The 24066-nt window shown below is 42.1% G+C and overlaps 1 protein-coding gene across 7 annotated transcripts in view; it reads right to left on the bottom strand.

Moving 5' to 3' along the window:
* Window positions 1–2024: 2024 nt before the first annotated feature.
* Window positions 2025–24066, bottom strand: part of LOC102147868 (FERM domain-containing protein 3) — a 277621-nt gene continuing 255579 nt past the window's right edge. For 4 of the 7 annotated variants that reach the window (XM_070248382.1, XM_070248383.1, XM_070248384.1 and 1 more), the window contains 3 exons: window positions 22949–23027; window positions 17767–17867; window positions 2025–2970 (listed from right to left, as the gene is read on the bottom strand). In XM_070248382.1, coding sequence (XP_070104483.1) covers window positions 2882–2970; window positions 17767–17867; window positions 22949–23027 — 269 coding nt within the window. In that variant the 3' untranslated portion in view covers window positions 2025–2881. Of the gene's footprint in view, window positions 2971–17766; window positions 17868–19891; window positions 19940–22948; window positions 23028–24066 lie in introns of all 7 variants that reach the window. The other 3 variants (XR_011431335.1, XR_011431350.1, XR_011431347.1) reach the window with 1 other exon arrangement.

The following is a 24066-nucleotide window of genomic DNA, read 5'->3' as shown; positions in this document are numbered from 1 at the left end:
AGTGATTTCCTCTCCTTTCTATATTTACCCAGAGGTAGGAGTATTGGATTATATGTTAGTTCTATTTTTAATTTTTTGAGGAACCTCCATACTGTTCTCTATAGTGGCTGCACCAATTTACACTCCCACAAACAGTGCACCAGAGTTCCCCCTTCTCCACGTCCTTGCCAGCATTTGTTAGCGCTTCTTTTTTTGATACTGGCCATTCTAACAGATCTGAGGGTACATCTCATTGTGGATTTGATTTGCATTTCCCTGATGCTAAATGATACTGAGCACCTTTCCATGTACTTGTTGGCTATTTGTATGTCTTATGTGGAAAAATGTTTATTCAGTTACTTTGCCTATTTCTTAATCAGATTATTTGGGTCTTTTTGCTATTGAGTTGTATGAGTTATTTATATATTTTGGATATTAACCCCTTATCAGATATATGGTTTGCAAATATTTTCTCTCATTCCATAGGTTGCCTTTTCTCTCTGTTCATAGTTTCTTTTTTTGTGCAGAGCTTTTCAGTTTGATGTAGTCCCACTTGTTGATTTTTGCTTTTGCTGCTTGTCCTTTTGGTGTCATATCCAAAAAATCATTGCCAAGACTGCTGTCAAGGAGCTTCCCACTATGTTTTAAATAGAAGTTTTATGGTTTTAGGTCTTACGTTTTTAATCAATTTCAAGTTAATTTTCATTATATATATATCATATATTTATGTATAAAATAGAATATTATTCAGCCATGAAAAAGCAGGAAATCCTACCATTTGTGACAATATGGTTGGGCCTTGAGGGCTTTATGCCAAGTGAAACGTCATACAGAGAAAGACAAATACAGCATGATGTCAGTTATATGTGGAAGCTAAAAACACTGAACTCATAGAAAAAAATAGTAGAATAGTGGTTGTCAGGTACTGAGAGGTGGGGGAAATGGGCAAATGCTGGTCAAAGGGTACAAACTTTCACTTATAAGATGAATAAATTCTGGAGATCTATTGTACACCTGGTGACTGTAGTTAACAATACTGTGTTGTATGCTTGAAAGCTGCTATGAGAATAGGGCTTTAATGTTCTCACCATAACAACAACAACAAAATGGAAATTACGTCAGGTGAAGGAGTGTTAGTATCCATGCAAACAGGAGGCATTCATTTTGAAGGAGGACAGCAGGAAGAAAAGTATCTGCAGAGAAAGACTGGGAGTTCAGTCTGGGGCTATTGAGTTTGGTTACCTTTGTGAAATCTAAGACAATGTCTTACAATTGAATACACACAGGAGGAAACCCATGAGACTACTGAGTTATAAAAGTTTAGTAACAAGAGTATTTCTAAGAGGAAGTTATCATCACCCATAGCCACTGTGAGGCCAAGTGAGACAGAGATGGAAATGTGTGCATTAGGTTTAGCTGTAAGGAAGTCACTGGTGACCTTGGCAAACGATGTTTCAGTGGAGCAGTGGGGCAAGAAGCCAGACTGCAGTGGACTGAGAAGTGAGTGGAAGGTGAGGAAGTAGAAAAAGTGAATATAAACCAGTATCAAGAACAGTTAAGGAGAGAGAGAATTAGGGAAGCACCTGCCGGGGAAGATGGAGAGAGAGGGTTTTATGTGATATGGGAGAGAGCTGGGCAAGTTTCAGTGCTGATGGTAGGAGGGCTATTTTCCTACTGAAGAAAGTTGTCTCTTCTCTGGCTCCTGCCTTCTGTCTAAAGGTCTGTGTGGTTCCTGCAAATCTCAGAGCAGATCTCTTAGGGGCATCAGAATTCTCTCTCGCTACTCCATTATCAACTAACTCTCAACAGCCAGCTTTTGCTATCAACTCACAAGCCCACATTCCCCTCTGATGACTTTCTGGATACTCACACTCACATTGGATCAAAATGTCTCTCAAATTTGATAACGGGGGTAAAGAGAGAAAAACTAATCTTTACACATCTCAAAATGGCCTGTATATGAGCTCAGACAGAGAAATGAACATTTTAGGCCAATTTTTAAAGATTTGAAGAAATCATTATTTATGACTAATATTCATCACACATTTAGGTACTGACTCTTTATTTCACTATTATTTATTGAGAGCCTACTACATAGCAGGTGTTTGGCATGAAACACGTAAAGATGACCTGAAAGTTTTGATTTTTAAGTATTTTACATTTGGAAGAGTAATTTCTGGGGTGTATGATGATTTTCTACATTTTTGATACAATGTTCCTTGTTATATCAAAACAGTGTTCTTTAAGGCATAGCTGAACCTATTTTGGATACATCCGAATCCCTTTCTACTTCTAAAATAGGCCCTGCTGTGTGAATCTTACTAGGAAAAAGGGCCCTGCTTCTTACTCAGGAAGTTGAAGAGGCCAAATACCTTCTCCCGATGACCACTGAAAGCTGAGATGTGGACAGCTGACCAAGAATCAGCCAGTGGGTCCTCTCACCCAGGGTGTTCCATCCTGAGGGCATGGTAGAAAATCCGAGGACACTGAGAGTCACTCTTGGTGTTGGCAGCAGTGCTGAGTGTCCAGTGGTGTCCACGGCTTTGACCTGACCAGACTGCTCCTGGGAGCTGGCTCTGGCATGTCCTCAGCTGCCCGGCCTCTCTTGGTTCCCATCTCTGCTCTGAGCCGGCTCCCTGTGGAGTCGCTGAGCTCTCTGAGACCCTTCTATGAACCTTCTCTTCTGCTTAGGTTAGCCAGGCAGTTTCTGTTGTTTGCCATCAAGAACCCTGACTGATCCAAAGGGTTACATGGAGTATAACGCAGCAACAAAACCACGTAGAGTCAGCTAACATTTATGGACTGCAGACATTGTGCTAAATGCTTTAGATAAATGATGTCACCAAGTCCTCCAGACGACAGGGTGAGGCAGGCTTGTGAGTCTGTTCTTTCAAGTATCATCTTAAGGGTCTCCTCTTCTGTGAGGGCTTTTCTGACCTCTGCTGCCTCTTGCAAGTGGACTTAATTCCTCCTTTGTGCCCGTTCTATGTCCTATAAGGAGGAACAAATGTAAACATATATACACATTCTCTCATCTTTACATATATTTTTATATATATATAATATTACATAAAGTATAATATCATGTAATATAATCTATCCTATATAATAGGTAATATATATATATATTTATTTCCCTACCACTGACTATGCTCTTACTTTGTGTTGTCAAATACTGGGCTTCGCAGTTTACTCACATTATCTCATGCCATTCCCACCAGCACTTTATGAATTGGATTTATTTTCTATTTTACAGAAGGGAAAATGAGAACGGGAAAGGTTAGGTAACTTTTCAAGGTGTTACCTGTGAGTCACGCTGTAGAGATGTGCACTTGGTCCATTTGATCTGTTCTGAATCCTGACCTTCTGCTCTTATGAATGGCCCACACAGCCTCAGGGCATCCTAGGGGTGGCACTCCCTCCTGCTCTGGACTGAGGCACAGTCTGCATGTCACTCGTCTTTTTTTCTCATTGCTCTGGGAGGGAAGGCACATCTCTCTTCCTTATGGCATGTCACCCATTCCTCTGTCTGTGACAGACACCATGAGCCCAGGACTGTACTCAGTCCCAGTGAGCCATCTCAGGAACCTCTCTAGCCTTTCTACAATAAGTCACTCTCAGGTGATTAGAGATGAATCCGATTTGCTATCCCTGGCCTAGAACAATGCTTCTCAAAAAGAGCTTAAGTTCTGGTAAGTGCCCTTTTCTTCCTTGTGCCTTCCTTTTATTCAAGGAACCTTTTTCATCAGGAACCTTCTCAGGCGGCTGTATGAATCCACATTTGCTGTCCTTGGCTACTTTATGGGGCAAACCATGGCATTCAGCCCAAAGAGAATCAGTACCTTAAGCCCGAGGGTGATGAGGAATGAATTAATCCATTCCTTCCTAATCCTACCTCTAATATATAAATTTTACATGGCCACAGATCGACCACTTAAGTCATTAGGACGGTCGCCAATCTCCAAGACTCCCATGGCAGGTTTCTTTTCCTAAGGCTGGATTGGCATCCCTCCCTATGGCTCCTGACCACACTCCAAACCATGGGAAAATCCCAATTGGGACTCCAATTCAAGGAAAGTACCAAACTCTAAACTTTGGTTGAGTATCGGAACCCCTTCTTGGGAGAATGGCTCCACGATGAAAATGGGTAGAATGTCCCCTAGACCGGTGGAAAATTCTTCACTGTTTTTCTCTATTCTTTTATCTCTGGGACCATTCACCAGGCACCTATTACTTCCAGGCATAATAGGGAAGGTATACAAGATATGCAATGCAGGGAGATGCCCCATCACCCCTTGCTATAGAAACCCCACAGGAGGAACAACAGGGAGGATGCTGCCCTAGGTTCAGGGGGGATTTCAAGATAACGGACCCTTTTCTTTCATCTCTCTTAAAGTTACAGTGGCCATTTTGACCTCCTTTTAAGCTTTGCAACCAAGAAACAAAGAAATCTTTAAAGAGTCAAAGGTTCCACCCCTGAAAGCCCCTCCTCTGGTTTCCAGGCCTGATCACCCCGGAGACCCTAAGTGGGGTGCCCTTTCTTGGCAGTTGACTCTTTGAGTCTTTTAGTCACCTACTGAGTCGGTTATGCAGGTAGGAAACCTGTGATTCATTCTGTGAACTGTCCTGCTGGGATTTTGTGGCCCACCATGAAACTGTTGTGTGAACTCTTATCTTGATAACCCTCAGGAAGAGGCCATGAAGGTGAGGCCTGATCTCTTCTTTCTATATCTTTGCCTGTTTTGTTCATCACCTCCTCTGTTGTCACCAAGTTGAGGTTAAGTTCAGGCTGGATCTGAACAGAACCTGGACCTTCTGTAAGATCAAAAACTTGAAAATCTTTTGCCAGGGACTTAACTCTTAACCCCAGCACTGGGAGCCCCAGCCACCAGCCAGCTCCAGGCTTTTGCCTCCTACTTCCCTGGCTTGCCTTTTGCTGGTGCAGGGACTAAGTGCCTCAGTTAAGCAGGACTTGACTAAATCTTATAACCATATTGACACCCGCAGTCGGGCTCTGCACCCTTCTCTAGTCACTATCAGTCGGACACCGGCTTTACCACCATGAGGAATGCCCCCAAAATCCCCAGAGACTCACCCCTCGGGTGCATTTTAACTGTTTGGAAACACTTTCAAATGGATGGATTATGCTCCAGAAACTCCATCTTGGAGAAAACTTGAGAGATGATGGGTTTCTCTGTGCCTTTATGGTGTAGTCGGACAGGTAGATCAACCTATAATGTCATCTGAGTTACAACCCAATTTCTGAGAAATCCAGAGCAACTGTCCTTGGAAAATCCTTGTAAGGCTGGAAAAGCAGCTCTAGAGGTGGTTCAGGTTCCACCCCTTTCCCTTAACTCAAAGAGCTTGCAAATCCTCTGGGGACTATCTAGTCCATCCCTAATTCCTAAAACTGAGAGAAAAAAAGGGAAAAAGGAAAAGATGGCCATAAGTGTGCCCTTGCCAAAAATATAGCATCTTGAGTGTCTTCTCCACAAATATTGGTTAAAAAGGCTTAAAACAAAATTTAGATTATAACTGGTGAGCTTTGTATTACTGTATCTGATTCTTGGCAGTAATTTTTAAACAATAGCTGTGGAGACTCTATATGTGTATCTATATGTATGTTATATATGTGTGATATTTTACCTCTGGATGGTATGGCCAAACTTAAGAGCTCTGTTTAATTGGCTTAAAGTAAGCGCTTAAATAAATTCTAAATGTGATAGAAATTACCCCAATGTCTTTCAAGTTAACATGATATAAATTAATCTTTGGTAAACAAAAGCTTGTGTAAGTTTGTTGACTTCATTGAAATAGGCTCGTCCTCAGAGTTGTCAGTATTTGGATATGATGTAGCCTGGGTTTACTAGTCAAATAAGCTCATGTTGTCTGTTAGAAATGCATCAGCAAAATAATAGCTTTAAATGATAGCTAATTTTGTCTAACGTCTCATGAGATTTTCTTGGTTAATCCAAACATAATTGTTGGAAACAAATGCTTTGGATAAATGAAAATGGGTAAGAGTTTTTGGGTGCAATAATTATGTTTTTATGGTCTGTATACCTGAGGAAAAAACAGCTTCTAAATTCTTTTTGGTAACTTAAAATTTTAGAGTTTTGCCAAGTTAAGTGAAATGATAAAAATCTGTTGAGTAGCTGGGTCATTTTTGGATGGGATAGAACACTGAAGCATTATTGCTAAATGTACCTAAGTTATTTATTTTTGGCTTCTTATTCTAGAGAGGCTAAAGGATGTTTGGGTCTACTAGCAAAAACACCTGTGTTTTACTACTGTGAAGTGGCATGTTTCTAGAAATTATGAAAAGTGCTTAGAATGCTGATATAAAAGACAGTTTGTAATTGCTTACCCTTTTAGTTTTTACTAGAGTCTAAAATTGTAATTAATGTATGTAATTAATGCTATTGGAAATTAATAAGAAAACAGCTCTGTATCAAAGGAAAGTAAAATGTATGTTTTCAGTAAAGGAGCTATAAAGAATGGAAGTATTTTTGTTTGTTGGGTTAAGAAAGATAAATTTGCCCTAAAGTACTGGAAGGGAAGAAAGAAAGCATGGGATAAATTCTGAATGTAAAAAGAAAATTGTAGGGGCTGGCCCCGTGGCCGAGTGGTTAAGTTCGCGCGCTCTGCTGCAGGCGGCCCAGTGTTTCGTTGGTTCGAATCCTGGGCGCGGACATGGCACTGCTCATCAAACCACGCTGAGGCAGCGTCCCACATACCACAACTAGAAGAATCCACAACGAAGAATATACAACTATGTACCGGGGGGTGTTGGGGAGAAAAAGGAAATAATAAAAAATCTTTAAAAAAAAAAAAAAAAAGAAAGTTGTAGATGGTTGTGAAAGAGAAATTCAGAAGGGAGTTTTATGCCTGGTCAAGTTGGCTAAGATTAAAGTAAATCCAATTAAGTAATTGAGTTTTAATAAGCTGGTACAGAAATTAAAATTTGGTTTTATCTCTCAAAAGGACAATTTTCTTGAACTTTTGGTCTGCTCTTGATAAAGAGGTGATAAAAGGTTTTCCTTTACCTCTAAGTCTACCTAAAAGACAGAAAAACTATGTTTTGTTAAAATAATCTCCTATGTTCAGAAGGACTGAGTTCTCCCTAGGATTTTTTGACTGTTTCTGTTGTCATTTTGAATATATACTGACCATGTTTCACAGTGAGCATTTTTTCCTATTTGAACAAATGTTTTAAAAACTTTTGATATTTTTGACAAACTTCTCCCTCAAAAAAAAAAAAAAAATTCAAATCATGAATGAAGGCTTTCTTTTGACCTGGTAGAAGGAAGAAAATTTCTCTGAGGATTTTCAGAGGGCCCCTGAGACTTCTCAAAGAAGTTTATTCTCTCTTCCTATAAGGAGGAGAATACTGAACTAATTGGGCTTATTTGGTCTGTTAAACTATGTGGGAAGCATTGTTAAATAAGTGATGATAACTTTTCTTAGGTGGTGTTATGTGGGTGAATGCTGTTGATATAGGTGTTTTAAAATTATATAACATTCCTAAAATTCTGATCTGTCTTGGTTAGCAGTCATAATTCCAGTTATTATCTTGAAGTGTTGTATGTCACAGAAGTAGCCAAGTTTCTTTGTCAACTGCCCTTTTGAGTCTTTTGTCATTTGCAGATAGTTGCTGTTTTACTCTGATGCTTTTTGCTTTTGCATATATGTTTCATCTCCAGAGAAATTAATGTAAAGGATTCTGACACAGGATTCTAGAATACAAGTTTCTGATAAACTTTCAGATCATAAAACTGAACTGGGTAAGAAATTACAGAATTCTAACGGAGAAACTGATGGCCTCATAAAACTGCTAACAGAAGATGAAGATCAAGAACCGATTATACAGGACTGTATGAACTGATGAGGATGATTATAATTTTTTATGACTTTTGTTTGAAATATTGTTGATTTTTTGATGTTTTGTTTTCTCGGATTTAAGGAAATCTTTTCCTCTTTTCTCTTATGCTAACTATGACTTACAGCAATTTGGTGAAATTATACGTTTATGAGCAGAACTAAAACGTCTATCTTTTTCTCCCTACCTGTTCCCTCCAGAATTTGGAAACTCTTTGTGAGTGAGGATGGCTATTTTGTGGCAATATAGTTATTTGCATAAGTTCAATAAGAATCTGTTCTTCTTATAACAGGACACATTGCTTATATTACCAAGGCTTTGACTGGAATGTCGTATTTGAGAGAAACATACAGGCTCAGATATGACAAGCCAGCTTTTCAGGAACACAGATTGGACTTTCTGGAATAAAGCCACTTGGAAATATTGGCCTGGCACCTTGTTTACAGAGATTCCAGCAATCTTACCTGGTAAGTAAGGAAGCTCACTTATCTGGCAGGTGCAAGGGACCTTGAAACATTTTAGGGGACCTTGAAAAGAGAAACCCACCCAAATCTGTAGGTACTTCAGGCAAAATCTGATGGCAAGTCCTTGACTGGGCTTTTCTGGCCTCAAGAGGCCTTTAAAGTTTAATCTGAGACTCCTCATAAAAAGTTCCAGCAGATTTTAAAAAGCCTATATGATCAATTCCTATTCTTGCTGCACTTACGTAAATAATTGGACCAATTTTTATTGATATTACTCTTATTTTGCAAACCAGTTAATCTTAATTTAACTATCTTTTGTAAAAATGAGGGTGATTTTGGAGAGAAAGATTATGTTTCAGTAGAAGCTATAGTACACATTCATGGATATTAGATATTAGATTCTAGCTCTTCTCTTCTACAAGATTCATCTATTACTAATCATACTGTCTCCTTGTGGTCATCAGTCTCTGGTTCCTGCAAGCTCCCTGGCCACAATCAAAGCTTTTCCTTCAACTCTACTGCCCAAATGCTAATTAAATTCTCATTGTCACAGGTGGATCATAAACAATGAGTGCCAAAGGTAAATTCCCCAACCTACCAATAGACACAGGATAGACTATATCAAATTTGGGATGAATATATTTGGTTGACTCCTACTAGTGATCAAAAGTCCACTCTATGTTGGGAACAAACCAGTCACACTTGTGATACGTGGCCTAATAGCACCTGACCTATGGGACAAATTCCCCATTGTATGTGTTCTCATATCATAACCTTAAAAAAAATACTGTGGTTTGAGACGGACTGGGATAGAAGACCCAACACACATTGGTTAGCCCCTAATGGCACTCAGTGGCTTTGTGGCTCCAACTTATGGCCTTCACTGCCACCTGGATGGATTGGACAATGCACCCTAGACTTTGTCTGGATGCGAAGTAGAACTACATTTCTATATCTCCTCCTGCTAACCTACCCAACCTGCAACAGCGCTGAACCTGCTCTGTCTTCCACTAGTATGATCACCTTGCCTCAATTTTGCTTCCCCAATTAGGAATTGAAAGTGTCATCTGGCACATGGAAGCCCTAAACAAATTTACCATGAAGGCGTTAAATGATACACAGTATAGCCTTTCCCTGCTTGATTCAGAACTATCTCAAATGTGCAAGACAGTCCTCCAAAACTGAATGGCACTGGATGTCTTGACAGCAGCACAGGGGGGCACTTGTGCCATTATAAAAACCAAATGTTGTGTCCATATTCCTGACTACCTTTCTTTTTAAGGCAACTTGACCTATAGAACTTAGCTAAGAATTAAGTGGCAAAAGGAGGTTTTAATTTATTACATGTTGCTCTTATATTTGTCTTAAAGGGATTCTGGGCCTTGACTTGATTTCTGGGTCAAGCGGGAAGCCAGTTTCGAAGCGGGCAGCTCAGATGTCCACCATCTATCTCCTTGTGACTTGGCCCCAATATACCAGTAGAGCAGAGGGGAGGGTGTGGGGGTTACTTCTATTGCTTACAAAACCTTTAAGACATCTTGAAAACTTTTTCAGATTTTTTTTTTTCTTTCTTTCAGCATAAATTATGAACCTTCTTCCTCTGCTGCTGGAGATACAGAGATAAATGGCACTGTTTCTGCCTCCAAGATCTAACAATCTAACGGGAAGATGTTCACCAGAAAAGCTAGCTGTAACATAGGGGATGAGGACCATTCTGCAGTTTGGAGACTGAGTGCTAGGTGAGCAGGGGAGAGAGGATGTTCAATTGTACTGGCCAGACTGGGGGTGGGGAGTGGGGTACAGGGCGAGATTAGCGAGGGTTTGAGAGAAGATATTAACATTTAAACTAGGCCTTGAAGGATTTCCTTGGACAATGATAGGAGTGGGAGTGTGTTGCATGTGTGCGTGCATGTGGGTGTGTGTGTGTGTGTCTGTGTGTGTGTTGTTTCAAAAAAATACAGGGAAGAAACTTTTCCAGAGCAATGGAGGAACACAGAACTCTGTGCTGAGTTGAATTTAGAAAAAGACAGAGACTGAGATGATTGGAATGTGGGAACCAACTGGGGGGCAGGTTGGGGACAGCGTTGAACAAATCTCACTTCCCTATCTCATCTGTGAGAAGAACAAAGACATGGAAAGTTTAAGTGGCCCATTTTAAACCCACAAAGTAAGAATGCAAACAGTGATTCTTTGAGATATTAATAAGGACTAAGCTTTCTGTTTTCCTAGGAGTATAGATGACTTTGTCATGATTTTAGACTTCAGATGTCAAAAAATACAGCACTGAGGGCCTGTCTTAGCAAAGATGTGAAAAGAGCCGGTACTTTAATGGTCTGTGCAGACGTGTCCATGTGGGTGAGGTGGGCTGAGGCTGTGGCCTCCATTTGTGAGCTCACATGGGGTCGCTGTGTCTTCAACTTTCATTTTCAGCATTTTTATTTGCAGATTTGTTTTGGTGATTAATTTTTATCATATGATTCTCTATCTTCATTTTAGGTGAACAATATTTGTGTGTAAATACATTTTTTATACTCTTACGGCTAATTTTGCTAATTTCATTCGCCTTAGGTTAATTTTTTCTCCTTGAGGAATATAATTCCATTTTTGCCAGAAGACTCAATGGGGAAGTTCTACTTTATCATCAGTCTTATATAATTTGAGTCTTCTATATATCAGTTACAATTACATTTGTCAGAATTTAGAAATTGAAATATATTATATGTGCTGAACATCTACCACTTGCCAACCCCAATGAGCCTTTCACCTGTCTCCATCCTGCTCTGTGTCCAGCACCTTCCTTGCCGCCTGATGTCCAAGGTGCCAGCAGATCAGAGGGAAGCTCAGCCCCATCCCTCTCTGGGCGCGGGCGGCCACTCCCTCCCCTGTCATCCTGCAGGCATAGGGGTGCTAAGGGCTCCCAGTTGTTGCTAGCTCAGGGATTCATCAACTTTGGTTCCCTACCCCTTAGCCCCACCCACATCTGTGTAAACTCCTCAGTCGCTATCTTTGAACATTCTCTGTTTCCTGCAGCACATGACTGATGCACTATTTAGGTGTGCTCACAGAGAGTATGTTGAAGATACATACAAGATGCTTTGCATTCGTATAGTAAGTTTATTAAATAAAATGAATTCAGTGTAGTACAATTAGGAAACATCTCTTTTCTTTACATTAAAATGTAGTAAAACTTTAGAAAATTTTCCCACAACTAACAGTGTTCTTTAGGATTTTGTCTTCCTCACCTCCTTTTTTTTTTCTGAAGAAGATTCACCCTGAGCTAAAATCTGTGCCAGTCTTCCTCTATTTTGCATGTTTGTTGCCACCACAGCACATCTGCACCCAAGAACTGAACCTGGGCTGCTGAAGCGTAGTGCCCTAAACTTAAACATGAAGCCACAGGGTGGCCCCTTCCTCACCGCTTGAAACCAGCTCAGGCAGAGTCATGTTTGGCTACTGCTGAAGAGCTATATTTTCGGGTATTAGAAAACCTAGTTCAGGGCTGGCCTGGTGGCACAGCGGTTAAGTTTGCATGTTCTGCTTCTCGGTGGCCCTGGCTTCACTGGTTTGGATCCCAGGTGTAGATGTGGCACCACTTGGCAAAAGCCATGCTGTGGTAGGCGTCCCACATATAAAGTAGAGGAAGATGGGCACGGATGTTAACTCAGGGCCAGTCTTCCTCAGCAAAAGGAGGAGGATTGGCAGTAGTTAGCTCAGGGCTAATCTTCCTAAAAAAATAAATAAATAAATAAAACCTAATTCAACCTAAAAAACTCCAAGCTTTCCATCCTGCAAACAATTTAAAAGTTTTCCCTGAGCTCTCAACCCTCTCCTCAGTTCAATTCTGACTCAAGGGGTTTAGCAGTGGGAAAGATGGGCAATATCTGTTCTCTCACTCTTTCTTTTCCTCCCCTGTCCCCCCAACTCCAATATTGGGGATTTTCATAAATCTCCAGGTTGGGAGTAAGACAGCAGCCTCCCCTCTGACAGGCACAGCCCTCTCTGAGTGATCCACATGAAAGCCTTCCTCAGCTGGCTCCAGGCCAGTGAGAATGTCCCTCTTTCATCTCTACATATAAATTCACCTTCAAAGAACTTTCTTTCTAATTAAACTCTAGTTTTCCCTTTCACAGGCTGCTGGGGAGTGAAGCCATATATGACTTTGGTCCCTTCTTTTTGGGGGGTGCTGGGAAAGATTCACCCTGAGCTAACATCTGTGCCAATCTTCCTCTATTTTGCATGTGGGTTGCCACCACATCATGGCTGCTGACAAGTGGTGCTAGGTCCATTCCTAGGAATTGAACCCAGACCACCAAAGCAGAGTGTGTGAATTTAACCAGTAGGCAATGGGACTGGCCCTGAGTTTGCCCCCTTTTAATAATTCCTGAGAGGCTGTGTCTAGTGCCTGCCTAGGAGGACACTGTCACCTGTTTCAAAGGCTTTGAGTCCTTAGCTAAAATTGTGAGATGTCAGGAAATGTCTAATCTCACATCCTGTTGCATTTGCGTATATTAAAAGGCATATTAAGGAAAGAAAAAGAGGACTATAGATGGAAGGAAAGAAGTGAGAAAAAGGAAAAGTTAGCAAGAAAATAGAGGGAGAGAAAAATAAGGGAAAGTGGAGAGAGAGAAAGAAGGAGAAACAAGACTGCTGACCTGGCATCCTGAAATTCTTGCTAATGTCTTGTCTTGTGTTAGATGACTCTCAGCCTATCATTGCCCTTGGATGCTAAAGTATGTTGCATTTGGAAAGAGTTCAATGTAGTGAAATAAGCGATAATGTCAAAAAGAAAAATAGGCATTTAGGAACACTGTACTAAATTTAAATTGCTAAAAAATATTGTTTAATTGTAGCAGGCACTGAAACTGTTCCTTTTACCTCCATTTCAGCTTCCTTGAGTGACAACCGTGAAGTTTAGGAAGGATGAAACTTATCTTCAGATCCAGAGGAGGGCCCTGCTTGCTGCTCAGAATAAGTCCATTTTCTTGTCATAGTGATTGACAAGGTGTAAGCCAATCAGACCATAGCATTCCCCTAGCTACAGAGATTGTATCCGGGTGGTCCAATCAGAGTGAAGCTTGGGACTTTTGTATCATGGTTCTAAAAACTGGCCTTGGCCTTTGCTCTGCCCTTGGATGTGAATGCGGAGCCACCATGAATGCTGCTGGCAGTCATTTTATGAGGCCAGCCCAAGAACAAAGCCAACATCTGAAGGCAGACAGAACTGAGAGAACTGCAGAAAAATTGAGCCAGAGCCTGGACCAAATCATGCCTGGACCAAGCCATGAAAATCCTATGGACTTCTCAGTTACAGGAGCCAGTCAATTCCCTTAACTGTTTAAGCCAGTTGAATAGCTTTTCTGTTATTTGCCACAGAAATAATCTCAACTGATGACACTTTTGTTGCGTTTGAGTAATTTAAACTGAATTAAAGCAAACAGTCCTCATTAAAAGACGACAATTCATAGCTTCTGAATATGAATACATTTATAGTTTCTGTTATATGCACATTGTAAAGGATCAAAACTAAAATGCCCACAGCTGAACCTCACTGTCTCATTCACACAGAATAAGGACTTTGGAATTTAAATGAAAACAAATCTTTAATATTAAAGTTGCTTGAAGATAAAGGAAAGATTATGGGTGAAGCAGAGCTGAAATAGTCTCAAAGAACGATGGCTAATCTGACATAAACTTCTGCTAAGCTGGCAGAATAGAAATGAAGGAAAACTGACACCGGGTTCAGTCTACTACGCCTTTGCCAGTTCCTTTCGTGTGCACTATCACACTGGCTTCTCGAGTCTTTAGTTGCTCCAGGACTTTAGTTGCTCAAGAGGGGGTGAGACAAACTCAGACTGGCTGTGTGATGTGTATACATCCTTTCTGCATTCTCTGTCAGTGAAAAGCCCAACAACTAAGTGCTGAAAGAATTTCATTTGTTTTGTAGTCGGCCACACAGCTCTTGGGACCTCAACTGGTGATTTAATTGATAGTTAGTCACCTGGGGAGAGGCAAATGGATTCAGAGGTCTAGGAAATCACCCAAAGCCTCTACACTCATGGAAGGAGTTCACGGGCATTCTTTCTTCTGCACAGTCCAGTTTCTCTACCTTTTGCAAAAAATAGGCTGAAATTTCCCTCCAGTGGCATGTACAATTCTCCCAAAGATATGCTGTTTACCCTTTATTTTCCCTGTGGTAGGACAGTTGTGTTTGATCATTATATTAGGGGAAAAGGTCATTATGTTAGTTGTTAATGGAAGTTGATGTTTTCTTGGACAGCCGCATCCCTGACAGGCCAACAGACAGAGCTGGGAAAGGATGCTAAGCTCACCTGAGGGAGGAATGGGAGTTCCCTTCGAAAATGGTTTCTCCAGCTTTCCTGATACTAAGAGTTACCTGGGGTGTTGGTTAAACATTAGATTTTCAGGTTTCTCCTTTGGGTATGCTGATTCAGGGGCTTGGGATATGTCCCTGTAATATGTATTTTAACAGTCATGTGTCTGTTTTCCTTAGGGAAGTGTGGGAAACACTGTCCTGTGAAGTATGATTTTGGAAAGGTGACCAGAGACGGGAGTCCCTGATTCCCACGCATCCCCCATCATTCCCGTGAAGGCTTTTCTCTCTTTCTGATCACCTTCCCCAACCTTTACCTGTATGTCCCACTAACTGCCTTTCAGTCCCACTTGGGTGTGTTGTTCTAACCTCAGATTTATCATGTCCTCCTCTCTTCACCTCAGCCCACAGTTTCCACCCCATCTCAAGTCATTCCCTTCCCACAGACTCTCGGGCACAGTGGTGCCTCACTGTCTGCTCTTCCAGGGTATACCTAGCACTTCAAAACTGTTGACTTTTTCACATTCCATCTTCTGCATGGAATGGCTTCTCTCACTAGTTTGCCCCTTGCACTTCCATTTCTTCTTCAAGAGCTTAAAGGCCACCTCCTTAGAAGTCTGTCTTCTGTCGCTTCCCGAGGCAGAGTTAATTCTTGCCTCTGTGCTCTCATCGTGCTCTGGATTTCTCTTATCTACAATGTGTGTCGTGTTGTAATTATTTGTTTACTCATCTGTCTCTCTCAGGGGGCAGCAAGGACAGGGACAGTGTCTTCATCTCTACATCACAGCACCAGCAGAGTGCCAGGTACATGGTAGGGATTTTATAAATATTTGCTGAATGAACTTGAAAATTTTAATAACTATACATTAAATGATTATTATCAAATAAAAAATATATGGATTAACTTATTTATATAAGTCCACATATTCGTTTATTCAGACAAATATCTATTGAGGCCCTATTATATGCTAAACATTTGTGATTCAGTGACAAGCAAACAATAGACATGACCCTTGTCTCATAGAGCTTTGAGTAGAGAGAAATACATTAATTAAATAATTATTTAATGAGTAAAGGATTTGCTATAGTGAAAAATACCAAGAAGGATAGGCATATGAGGGCAATGAAAGCATATAATGGGGGTGGGAGGTGACAACTTATCTGAGGTTTGATTATGAAAAGGAATTCTCTAGAGAGAAAGGGCAATGAAGAGCCTTCTAGGCTCAGGAAAAGGCCTGTTCAAAGGCCCTGGGGTGGGAGGGCATATGGTAAGAAGAGGGGACTGAAAGATGGGTAATATCTCTGGAGCAGAGAGAGCAAGTGGACTTATGGCAGAGAAAGGCTGTCACATAGGACATATGGGTTTTCATAGGCCCTGTGAAGAAGTCTTGTCTTTATTCTAAATGCAGTGGGAAACAGTAAAAAACGGAGTGATTCTGGTGAGTGTGTTACTGCGTTGTTGTGGGGATTTATACTGGCCACATGATGATTTGCTTTACTACTTATTTTTGTTTTGACCACGCAAACTCCTTCAGGACAGGAACCGTGTCTTATTGTCTTATACTTCTTAGTGTTCCCATCATCTAGCACCATACAGTAAATAGAGTGGGTGACCAATAGATGTGTGTTTCTTGTGTTATTTGAGATTCTTGAGAGTGAGGCTTTGTGTAAACTTACTTAGAAAGAAATTTAGTTAACCAAATCCACTGGATAAGTTTACAATGACATAAAAATTTGTGTTAAAATTGTGAGAAACGTGTTTGATATGGTGAATGGACAGCCAGTAAGCCACTACTATCTTAATCGACAGAGACTGTTTCTTAAGTGCTTGGGAAGGTAATAGTCAGGGTTAGTTTCAGAAGAAACTGCTTCCCTTGTCCAATAAAGTTGTTTGATTACTCAAGATGCTTCAAGTTTTACTATTACAGAATCATTACTTGGGCCTTAAAGACCATTTGGTCTTTAAGAGCCCTCTTTGATGTATTGTAATTAGTCTTTGGGTGGTAAACATGATATAATCTACACAGAATTTGAAATATGTTCCGATGTACACCTGAAAATTATATAATTTTATAATTCAATGTTACTGCAATAAATAAATAAATAAATAATTAAAAAAGAGCCATCTTTGAAAACATAAATACCTAATTGAGGGTAAGAGATATATTAATATTTATCGACTGACATCTTTGGGGTATTTTGATGGGGATTCAAATATAAAGGAAATACATGTACAGTACTGTACATATGGGCCATCCTCATGGCAATGCGCTGCCTCGGGCCCTTCCATCAAACAGCTTTTTCTTACAGGTGGAAACATCCAGAAGCCCACCCTGGGTCATATGCACTTGCTGTTACCCACTGCCCTACCCTCTGGGGCTCGTTGAACCCTGAAAATGAGCCTCACAAAATCTTCACATGGCAGTGAAGGAAGAAGGATCACCCCATTTAATATATGAAGAAACTGAAACCTAGGAGCTTAGATAATTTGTCTGGTGTGAAATCACCAGGAAATGAGAAGGAAGCTTCAAACCGAGATACAACAGACTGTGACCTGGTGCTCTCCTCGCCATGCTGCGTGGCTAGAAAAGCTGAAGAATGAGACACAGTGTCTATGTACACATATGTACACATACTACACCTATGAATATATGTATATATATAAATACTTTGACACTTCATTTCAAATGTCTGAAATGACACCTATTTGACACCTATCTCCCTGGACATACTTTCCCCATCAATATACCCATTAGTCCCAAACCTGGCAGGTGGAGCTCAGAGCATAGAACACCCCGCGTCCCTTCAGAGCTTCTTATAAAGTCACACATTCCATCTCCTTTGAAAGAGAGACTCTGAGCTCTACCTCGGGGCCTTGAGGCCCCTTTGCTGTTGCAGAGGCCCCTGTGACCACCCCAGCCCAGCTTTCCCCAGGACCCCACTGGCTTCAGAGGGAAGGTGAGTAGGACTCTTTTGCTAAGTACCCAGCCCTGCCTGACCTCAAATGATGGACATGGGCAGGATGGGCACAGGTCAGGGAGGAGCGAGGCTGAACAGCCAGAGGTCTACAGTCCAGTGCAATGGTGGAGGTGGGCAGCCGCGGCCACACTTACCTTGAACGATACAGGCACCCAGGTAGGCAGCATCTGAAAAGGAGCAGAGCAGTCGGCCATGGACGACAATGTCTGTTTTAATTTGCAAGAAGAGAAGGTACCTGCAATACAAAAGGGGAAAGAGTTGCCCTCGGTTTTGGCTGAGGCCTGGAAGAAGAGGAAGGTTTGTTCGTGCCTATCCACCTGGGTCCCCAGAGCCCTACCCAGCTCCAAGGAGTGGCCAAGATATGCCAAGCCCCTCAGAGGGCAAGCAGAGGAACCTGAGAGGGGCCCTCGGAATACAGAAAATCTGAAGTGTCTGTGGCAGCTTCCAAAGCTGTTGGCTGCCCCTTTTCAAAGAGAAATGAGAAGGACCAAGGAAAGCCACAGGGCCCAGCAGCCGCTGTCCCTGGCAGGAACTCCCACATGATGACAACCACGGCCACTGTCACCACCACCCGCACTTCAGGTACATGCTGCCCAGGCTCTGTGTGAAATGGAGAGTCAGGAAAGGGACTCAGTCAGATGGGGAGCAGTCTCAGGGGCAGACAGACTCGCATTAACCAATGTCAGAAAGACTTGGTTATGTGGCCAGAAGCCAGTGTCTTCACAGCTAGAGCTGTCATCTGTTTAATGTCCTCTCCCCTCTCCAGGGACGGCAAACTCAGATGCCCACAGAGCCAGGCAGACCTGATAATGAGTGAAATGGGTGGGCTGAGGAGGTCGGGGGGCAGGATGGAGAGCGCTGGCCCCTGTGAAGGGGTTGCCCCACACAGCTGCAGGCCAGGATCGCTGTAGAAAGGCAGGCCAAAGCCGTCCAGCTTTTCCAGAAAACCAAAGAGACAGGATTTAGAAGTGAAATCCTTTGACTTTTAAATGTCGCAACAAATTCTGTTTTTGAAAACACTGTAGCGTCAAACAAAAAAATACGTGATTCAGCAGGGGGAGGGACAGGCCAGTCAGCAGCCCCTGGCTCCTCCGTCACTGCCCCTTCTGTCCTCCACACCGCTCAAGCCCTCTTCAGATTTCCTCGTCTTTCTCTGCCAGGTTGATCCTCTCAGTCAAGGCTCATGCCCGGGTCTCCTGTTTCTGACTAAAGCAACTTTGCAGATGTCTACAGATTCTTCTGTGTTTATTTGAGAGGTTAACTCTCAGAGACCAATCCTTACTTTCCTTTCCAGGTTTTTGGGTTGGGGAGGGGACGTGACTCAATCGGTCCCAGTCACCATCTCCAGTGCTGAAATAATCTGATCTTCACTCAGCCTATGAGGAGCCATATGCACAACCCCATCCAGAGAGCGTGATTAACATGCTAAGATCACATAGGCACTGCCACCCCAGGATGCTGGAGCTCGCCCTCTTTGGGCGCTGGTTCACCCAAAGCACACTGGACACCCTGCAGGGTTCAGGGGCTCACCGGAGTTTCCATTTGATGAATCTTTATCTCACCTGCTTTACACGTGCACTGTGCTGGGCCCTGGGGACAGGGTGGAGGCTCAGATGACACTCTCTGTCCCCAATTTTGTGTGGAATTGTGTGCAGGGGATAAAGGCAGTCACTAACAAATTTCATATCTGGAGTTTGGTGTGCATTTGAGCAGAGGGACAACATCACACTTGGTAGATCAGGACCAGAGCAGCTCCCTAAACCAGTGAGCACACTTCACTGAGCACATCAATGACCTGGAGATCTTGTTAGAATGTGGGTTGTGGTCCAGTGGGTCTGGGTGGGCATGAGAGCCCACATTTATAATAAGCTCCCTAGCGATGCTGTGCTGCAGGCCCATGGGCCACATGTTGAGTAATAAGCTTCTAAACCAGTGGTTCTCAGCCCTGACTGCACATGACACACAGAAACTGGGGGAGTTTCTGAAAGATACCAAGACTGTGGACCCTACCCCAGACCTAAATAAATCAGAATCTGGGTCCTCACAAGAACTTGTGTACAAATGTCCACAGCAGAATTGCTCAAAATAGCTAAAGGGTGGAAACAGCCCAAATGTCCAACTGATGAATGGATAACAGAAAGTGGTATATCCACACAATGGGATATTATTCCACCATAAAGAGGAATGAAGTTCTGATAGATGCTAGAACACGCGTGACACTTGAAAATATTAAGTGAAAAGAAGCCAGTCACAACATACCACATATTATATGATTCCATTTATTTGAAATGTCCAGAATAGGCAAACCTATAGAGACAGAAAGTAGATTAGTGGCTGCCAGGGGCTGGGGGAGGGGAGAATAGGGAATGACTACTTGGGCACTGGGTTTCCTACTGGGGTGATAAAAATGTTCTGGAATTAGATTGTGGTGATGGTGGCACAACTGTGCGAACATACTAAACCCACTGAAGTGTACATTGTAATATCTGTTGAAAAAACTAGTGCTTTTGAGAATCCAAATTGCCTTAGAGTTCTCAAATTTCAACATGCTTTAAAATTCCCTGGAGGGCATATGAAAATACCAATTGCTGGGCCGCATCCCAGAACTGGGGCAGGGTAACTTCCCAAGTGATGCTGATGGCTGTGGGTCTGGGGATCTTGCTTTGAGGACCAAGGCCCTAGACCGTTCAGAATATCAGTGTGACACAAACACTTGAAGTGATCAAATCTTTCCTTTTTTAAAGATTGTAAACCACTCAAGCCAAAGGCCACTGGGTTTCTTTTCTACCTACTGAATGTATGCTTTGAACATAAAAGCATTCCTTTCCACTCTTTGATGAGTCTAGTAGGGAAAAATAGATTCAAATAACCATTTACTGATGAACTAGAAGTTTGGATTCTAATCCCATAACTCAGAAATGAAGTTTGAAGAAAGCTTCCTGAGAAAAGAAACACAGCTTTCATGACATTCGAGCTCGGGTCCCTGCTCGTATCAGTGGTCTCTAGAGATAACTATGGGTTATTGTGGATTCAGCATAATCCACTGAGCCTTACAAATGGCTTCATGTTCAGATGCTCATTTTTAATATAATAGACACCCCCCAAAAATAGTAATAATAATGCATCTTACTTTAGTATCACTCTTGCATGAAAGGATTAAGCACAAGAATATCTGGGGCCTACATTATTGTGTCATTCTTAATGATTTTGCTTTTCTACCTAATTTGAATTCAAAGATGGTTCTTACTAAAAAATGAAAACAAACATACTTTGAGTACATTCAGATTTATACAGCATTTACAAAGCCCCCACAAATCTAAAAGATTGTAAAGATGACCGTGTAAATGGAGAGATAAATGTATTTTTGTCGTTTTCTTCTTTTAAACCTGCCTTTTCTCAATGTTTCTTTACCCCTAAGCATGGTCATGAATATGGTCTTAATTTCTCATATATTAAATTCTTCTTAGATTTTAGAGTAACCTTACAATAAAATTACAATTTATGAAATGGAAAAGCTAAACACTTTCAAGACAGGGTTAAACTACAAGTACGAGGTCTGTTCCACAGATTCTAGATTCGTTTTGAATTCTAAGGACTGTGTTGACTAAGAAAAGTCCATTTCTACCTCTGGAAGGACACGGCATTGTCTTAATTGCCTTAGGAAACATAAAAATGTTCGCAATTTTCCACTATTCATACCTTAGCTATTTAGTCAAATGCAGGAAAATGCTAGCAAATTTAATTGAGAGGTGTTTAACTGGGGTTACTAACTAAAACTTTGTACTCTTACTTTCAAATGAGACTTTTCTTAACAATAACAGATCCATCCTTAATTTATATTGTGACACATAGTCAATTTTTATCCCCCAGATTAGATTTTAGAGGAAACAAATGAGAAAAGTGAGCCATTTGGGGACCTGACAAAATAATGCCTGGCATTAGTCTGGATTTGATTTGATCTTCCTAATCACACTGTCAGCACCCGGAGGGCAGGACGAATCTCTTTTGCTTTTTGTCGCTCATACAGCCCCCGCCCCCTGGGCTGTGCAGATAGTAGGAACTGACGAAAAACTTATGAAATAAATGAATAAATTTTTCAAGCCAAAAGCAGGCCAAAGCCACACACTGTATGGCTCCATTTATATGAAATGTCCAGCACAGAGTCTCTTTGGGGTCATGAGAAAATGTTCTGGAAGTAGATAGTGGGGACGGTTGCCTAACACTGTGCATGATCTTAATGCCACTGAATTGGACACTTTGAAATGGTGAAATTAATTTATGTTACATGAATTTTGCCTCAATTAAATAAAAAGAAAGCTGGTCAGATTGTGAAATACCAACATCAGTCCTGATGTCCACCATCTACGTGTCCCTCCTTCCACACGCACACCCTGCCCCTGCCCCCAAGCACCAGCTTCACTGAATGTCTGTGCGCAAATTAATAGAGAACGGAACCATCTGCTCCCTTCCCATGTCACCTCAGTGCCACTAGGGTCAAGCTTTACCGCATGCTCGTGGATAAGGAGAAAGCAAAATATCCCAGAACCCAACACGTCCCCCTGCAAGTGACGATCAGAGCAAACTGCATTTGCTTCTCTGCGGCATTCGGACCCACGCAGAGTGTTCTGAGAGAGGACTATGCGCAGTGATCTTTGCCCTCACCTGATCGGAGCCTCGTCAAGAACTAAGCACACATGGAAGCTTCTCCAGCCATTGTGGTGGCCCTCCCAGGACCCTGCTCAGCTGCATTGGCCGAGGCTGTTCACAGAAGCAAAACCCCCAGAAAGTGGACTGAATGTGGTCCCAGCAGAGGGAGAGGAGAAGGGAGGAGGCCCGAGGACTGGAAAATGCTGAGAGTTGAGTCTACAAGTAGAGGGAAACCGGCCCTCCTACAGTGGGTCACTTAGCAAGAGGAAGGCAGATGACAAACAGTCCATTCTATCAGGGGATGTTTTCCCTCCCGGAGAAGCTTAGACCCAAAAGACAGGCCCTAGGGCTGCACTAGCTAGGAATTTGCCCATATCCTAGGGAGTCACTTTCTGTTTATCTTTAGAATCCCACTGTCAGACGTTTTCAGAGAGCACCCCCTCCTTATAACCACTGCTTTCTTGTGCAGTTAATTACACTCCCGATGAGACCTGTTTGAAAAATCCCGAGACAATTAAGTGCGAGAGAAACCCTGCAAGCCCAAATGCTGAATGGACGCATGCTTCACTGCGATGCTCAGCTCTAGGCAGGAGCTCTTCTGGCCTGTGAGACTCTGAGGCCCTGGCTGGGCAGAGGGGCATGTTAAACTCACCAACAAACAGGAAATACCTGGTGGGCTCTTCTTTAATCTTCAAGGGTTCGTGTGGGTAGAATTTCACTCTAAAGCACATGGTATATGGTGGATGAGCTGAAACGTCATAAAGAAAAGGCATGAGAAAAGCAGCAAAAGACCGTGGACTCACACACACACAGGAAAGTCAGCATGAAGCCCACACACTGCCTGGTCTGGGGCAGGGGAGAGGGTGACCTTCTGGAAGAAGCAGATGTCATGCCCAAGAAAACAAAGCAACAGCGACAACAAGACTCAAAGAAAATGGCCAACAGGACACCCAGAGCCAATGAGGGACACAGGCCCTCTAGTCAGTGAGCACAGCTTCCCACCTCACAGCTCCCTTCCTTCCTTCACTCTCTCCAGGTCACAGCTCCAAATGATGTTTTTCCTTCTGATTCTCCCCAAGCCCGTGTGACAAATAAATTGCCCATAGGCACCATTCAGGTTTTTGGCCTAGTGAAATATTTTTAGCCTGTGAGGTGGAATAACGTCACTGCATATGACTAGTTTTCCCAAAGAGATGATGCCTTTGAACTAAAATAAAGATTTTAAAAATGGAGTTAGCCATCCACACATCTTACTTTGTATATTTTTAGTATTATTTTAGTTTATCTATATATGAGGCAGTCGCTTGTATGAAAACAAAGTTTTATAACTTCCCGATTTGTCTGAATCAAGATAGCACTATGAAGACTGAAATTGTGGTTGAGGTTCATGATTCTGGAATGTTCTAATTGCATCAAATACCCAGAACTCAATGACCAGCTAAGGGGATTCTCCAGGATTTTTGACACCTTTAATTATGAGACCACTGTTAACTCGCAATATTAACCTAACAAGTGCATGCAAGTGTAGTAAGATGCATTCAGAATTCAGTTGGCATATAAAATGAGCACCTTAAAATCAAAGAAATATGATGGTTAGTATTACTGTTTCTACGGATCTGACACAACCACTCGTTCCTTGTCTTTGCGTCAGTATGGCCACTCGGGATCAGCTCTGAGTCTACACCCAAATGTGGACAGGAAACAGCATCCTCTCCTCCCCCAGATCCGCCTCCATCACAAGCAGGGGCAAAGCTGTTCTGCAGGTAGACAAATTCTTTATGTAGAAG

This window comes from Equus caballus, chromosome 23 (genome assembly GCF_041296265.1).
Source record: "Equus caballus isolate H_3958 breed thoroughbred chromosome 23, TB-T2T, whole genome shotgun sequence".
NCBI classification, from domain to species: Eukaryota; Metazoa; Chordata; class Mammalia; order Perissodactyla; family Equidae; genus Equus; species Equus caballus.
This window is presented reverse-complemented; position numbering and strand designations above follow the sequence as displayed.